This window comes from Austrofundulus limnaeus, unplaced genomic scaffold (genome assembly GCF_001266775.1).
Source record: "Austrofundulus limnaeus strain Quisiro unplaced genomic scaffold, Austrofundulus_limnaeus-1.0 Scaffold62, whole genome shotgun sequence".
Taxonomy (NCBI): Eukaryota; Metazoa; Chordata; class Actinopteri; order Cyprinodontiformes; family Rivulidae; genus Austrofundulus; species Austrofundulus limnaeus.
Genome location: NW_013952464.1, coordinates 277520 through 282292, shown reverse-complemented (window position 1 = coordinate 282292; position 4773 = coordinate 277520). Strand labels below are relative to the sequence as shown.

General features: G+C 42.9%; 1 protein-coding gene and 1 non-coding gene across 2 annotated transcripts in view; one reads left to right on the top strand and one right to left on the bottom strand.

The window, feature by feature from the left end:
• rpn1 (ribophorin I) overlaps positions 1–3360 on the bottom strand; it is a 6966-nt gene extending 3606 nt beyond the window's left edge. The window contains exons 1-7 of the mRNA XM_014009823.1: positions 3034–3360; positions 2335–2399; positions 1726–2032; positions 1431–1640; positions 1152–1344; positions 750–849; positions 522–660 (exon numbers count right to left, since the gene is read on the bottom strand). Of these exons, the coding sequence (XP_013865277.1) occupies positions 522–660; positions 750–849; positions 1152–1344; positions 1431–1640; positions 1726–2032; positions 2335–2399; positions 3034–3273 (1254 nt within the window). The 5' untranslated portion in view covers positions 3274–3360. The remainder of the gene's footprint in view (positions 1–521; positions 661–749; positions 850–1151; positions 1345–1430; positions 1641–1725; positions 2033–2334; positions 2400–3033) is intronic.
• A 228-nt stretch (positions 3361–3588) lies between these two features.
• Positions 3589–3661, top strand: trnaf-gaa (transfer RNA phenylalanine (anticodon GAA)). Its single transcript has one exon. It is a non-coding gene; the product is annotated as a tRNA-Phe (tRNA).
• Positions 3662–4773: the final 1112 nt, after the last annotated feature.

The following is a 4773-nucleotide window of genomic DNA, read 5'->3' as shown; positions in this document are numbered from 1 at the left end:
ATTTCAGCCCAGAAACTTGCCAGCCCAGAAACTAACATTCATGAGGTACTTTACATTGACTGTTTATGGTTGAGTGTGGGCGTGTAGAGGGTAGAACCTGAGGCGGGACCTCGTGCGCAAACTCTGACGTGTGGCTGTGATTTATAAAGGAAAGATGCACAGAAACATGCGTACGCACGGTTTTAAAAATCTGAATTTTTTTGGGCATACGCCATTTCCGCCTTTTGGCCGTACGTTCACTTTTAGTATGGTTTCCACGCAATCCTTTATAAATGAGACCCCTGGACTGTTTAATTTGTATTTGTTTTGTATTAAAAATAAAGTATTTTACCAGAAAGAAATGTAAACTTGTGAGGAGTGASAGCATGTTTTCTCTACAAGGAGAACAAAATAAATCCTGATGGTTTAGTCTACAGCTCGGGATTTTTATTCAGTATGTAAAAGTTAGATTTCTATGACACATAAGTCAAATATCAGGGGTAATTCTGCATACTGCTTTTGAACTTTGTAGCCTTTCTTACCACAAAATCCTGAATATGTTGCTCCACCAGGTTGCTTTTTGTGGCCACCAACACTGGTCGGCCAAACGTGTCCAGGTACGTGTAATGCAGCTGGTTGGGCATGCGATCGATTTTGTAAGGTGTTTCCAAGTGAATGTTTCTAATTAAAACAAAGCAGAAAAACAAGAGAAATTCATCCCARCTGTCCACTCAGCTCAGCACAATGATGATTTCCTACTGAGCACCTACTTGGCCCCTTCTGGCAGAATGATTTTCACAGTCATGTCGTCAATAACCTGGTCGTCATACACGTGGTCAACTAATCTCATTTTCAGTGCGTACTGGTCACCTAGGATACAAAAGGATGCAAAGTGTTAGGAAAAACTTCTGATTATTATATACATTATGCTATCTTWAAAAAAAGGTTGAACAAGAGGATAAGATACTCAACTTGTAAAAAAAAAGTTTACTGACGCAAAATAAGTGAAAACAGTCATTTCTCCAACTACAATAAAACCAGTCAAGAAATAAGAAATAGAAATAAAATACATAGATCCGTTTTAGATGTGCATTTAAAAAGAAAAAACAGTATTTTTTTACATTTTAAATAAGAATTGTCATATTATTTCTACTCGTATCATCAGAACTCACCCAGGTTGTACAGATATTCATAGCTTGGCAGATTGTAGCCGATGATGTAGTGGGTTTTCCAGCCTCCGAACAAGGGGAACCGAGGCCTGACTTCCACCTCTACAGAGTCGTCCAGAACCTGCAGGTGGGAGGTGGAGATGTTGCCAATCTCGTCCCGGTAGTAAACGTCTTGAGCCGAGGCAGGAAGGATGGTCTGCGGACAAGGCAGGGTTACGGTCATGACAGATACCCCCCCCCACCTCAGAGGAAATAAGTGCGATGACTTGAAAAATATGGAACCTTGAAGGACTTGACAGATGAGATGCCGCTGTCTGACTGGCGCTGGTAATCGTAACGTGAGAAGGGCCCTTTYAGAATGGCTCCCGTGTGTCTCAGATCTACGGTTTCTTCTACAGCGATGTTGCCCCAGTGGGACACCTCAATGGTGCGAATGATGCTGGTTATCGTGAGGAAGGGGGTGTTGTTTTCATAGTGGATCTTCATGGTGTCCTGACGAGTTGGGAACAAAGATAACGTGTTAATCACCACTTCTGCAGCTTCATTTGAAGCTCGTCGAGTCTTAGCAGAGCTTTACCTCGCTGAAAGGAGCAATGTCTCGGAAGGGTCCGTACTCGATAATCTCATCCGTCTTGCTGGGGTTGCCCAGCTTGGTGTAGCTCTCCACAGTCTTGGAGGCCAGGCGGACACGTGTGGTCTGGCTGCGGGTGGGATACGGGGAGTACCAATAGTGGTTCCCCTGGAAGATCACCAGCTGATGCTCAGCCTGGGTGATGTGTGTGGGGAAAGGCTTCAGGACATGGCTAAATGTCATATCCACCTTTGCTTTCAGCTGAGCACCTGGAGCCAGACTGGAGGGCAGCTGCACTTTGTAAAACTCCCCACTGTCCCAAAACAAATGTGAATTAAACATGTGAAAGGCTGCAGTATTTGAAAAGCCAAAACATTGGTGACAGATGAATTCTGTAATCAAAAAAATTCTTAATGAGCACCATTAAAACTTGCAAGTACTTTCGTAGAAACAAATTTTGCGTGTCATATATAACTGTAATTTTGAGTAATTAAGATTAATAATTTGTAATTTAAAAATATGTGTAAAATGAGACTTGACAACTCTGACTGTAGCCCATTTCCCCCCACAAACCATAAACAATCAAACATAACAACTAAGACGCTGAAATCATACCTTTGACCCCGAACTGTTGTCTGCTCGAGCTGGAGCGTGCCATCCTCCTCCTCATCACCTTTTACCTGTACAAACAAGAGCACATTTTTAAAAGTGAATTAAAAGCAGTGTTGTGTGTGCTAGAGCTTCATGTAAATATAGATATAGCGGCTCTTTGTATTTGACTGCCAGCAGAAGGGGGCGGGGCCGTGCGCAGTCGCACACGGAAATGAGCTGCCCAGCACATACGTGTCATTCAGCCACTGACAGAGCGTGGAGTCCTGCGGAAGTTAACATCTGTGTACCCCATTTATCCTGGGTTTCATTGGGGTTTTTTTTAATAAGCACATCCTGAGAGCTGGTGTGAATGCCATGCATTAATAAATATACAATTTATAAAGTTTCAATTACTRATGATCTTCAGCTATCAGACTCATGAGCTTGCAGAACTCCTGAATGAAAACCTGAATCATTCATTAAAGCTGCTACTACTACTAGCAATGCTTTCAGTCATGCCTTTGTGAATTTCTTATATTCTTTTATTAACATCCACAACCTAGGAGCCGTAAAATAAACAAACTGCGAGCTGCAAATCTTCCCAGAACCTTACATTAATATTTTGAAGCTTTTTTACAGTTAGCTTACATGCTAACGCTAGCTAGCTGGCTGGCTACCCGCTGCATTGTTAGCAGTATTTCTTTCACTGATATTAGGGCTCACCGAGGCTCCGATATACGCCAGGTGCGGTGCCAGGTCAGCTTCCACCGCCAACACGAAGCTGTGAACGGAGGACTGTCCCTGGTTGGACAGCACGATCTCCGTTGTGATCTTAGCCAGATGAGTGCTCAGATCCAATGTCCTCTTCACATCCTCGTTGACTAAACCGTCCGCTGAAACCTCCGAGCTGAGAGCAGCTACAAGCAGCAGGCACACAATGAGAAGCGGCGACTTTCGTGCCATAGTTGGTGGGAAATAAGGTCTGAAATGCTGAGGTCAGAGCGGCAAGTTTGCAAGAAAAGAAGAGCAGCAGTGAAAGGCCGCCGTCTACATGAGAAAGGATGACGCTACATTCGCTTAAGCGTGATGACGTCATTACGTACACTGCAACGTGCTGTGAAACYGGAGAAGCATTAAAGACCGTCGAGAAAGAAATTACACAACATGTAAATTTAAAACCTTAAATCAAAGTATGCATTGCACAGCATATCAAAACCACATTCATACGTCCTGCGTTGCCCTCTGCGAAAAATAGGTGCTTGTATGTCGGCTTTGCAGGCCGAAATAGCTCAGTTGGGAGAGCGTTAGACTGAAGATCTAAAGGTCCCTGGTTCGATCCCGGGTTTCGGCAGTGGTGGAWAAGTGTTTTTACCATTTTCCAGCAATTGTTAGTAAAATGTTTGTCACCTCTAATCTAAAGGTTTCTGGTTCGGTCCGATACCACCTATCTACATCCCTGGTTCGATCTCAGGTTTCAATGAATGTGATAATATTTTTACAAACTTCTAGCAAATGTTTGTTAGTTTTGCTGAAATGAATAAATTACTTATCATGCAGAACATTAACATTGTTTAAATAAAAGTAAAACATAATGCACATCTAAATACACCCCTGACCACCAGTAGTTCAAATGTGTCCTCTGTAGAGGACATTTGTAAACCTGAATATCTCTCACCCACTTCATGCTACTGAATCAACACCTTTTTCTATCTGCAGAGGACATTTAGGGCTTTTCAATGATACCAAATTTGTAGGGRTGAGGCTTAGGCACCTTTCTTTTCCTGATTCAAGAAAATGGTGTGATGTCCCTCAGTGAAAGCACGTTTTATGGGAAGATGCAAGGTAAATGCATAATATAAAAAAAAAGGGGGGGGGGGTAGGTCCACTGGTTGGGTTCTTCTTTAGTGAAACATTTTGTCTCTCCTCTAAGAGACTTCTTCAGTCTGATGAGTTTCAGGTGAACTCAGCCTTATGTAAGCCCTGCCTCCACATGGACAAACAGGTTAGTCGCATGCAAAAGAGGGTCATCGCCTAACAATAGGCTTGATTAGCTCTATTGTTCATAGAGGGCCATGTGCCCCATCACCTGACTTACTGGTTTGGATGATTCAGCTGTGGTTATTTGGTGTTTTGTTATTTGTATGTAGTGAGCACAAGCAGGGTTCAACATCTCCTTGTTTTTGTCTCTTTCCCTATTTGTGTTGGTACTGTATCATTGGGGCCTTGGCTGAGTTATACTTGCAATAACAGTACTGTAGGTCTTCTGGACGGGTTCTTCTCTAATGAAACGTTTCGTCTCTTCTCCAAGAGACTTCTTCAGTCTGAGAGTTTCAGGCAAAATTCAGGCTTTTAAGCCCAGTCTCCCTGTGACTGATACTCACATCACATGACTAATGTTGACACCTAATTAACACCTATTGTTAACGGGGTGGAGTGATACTGGCAATAGCAGCACTGTAGGAG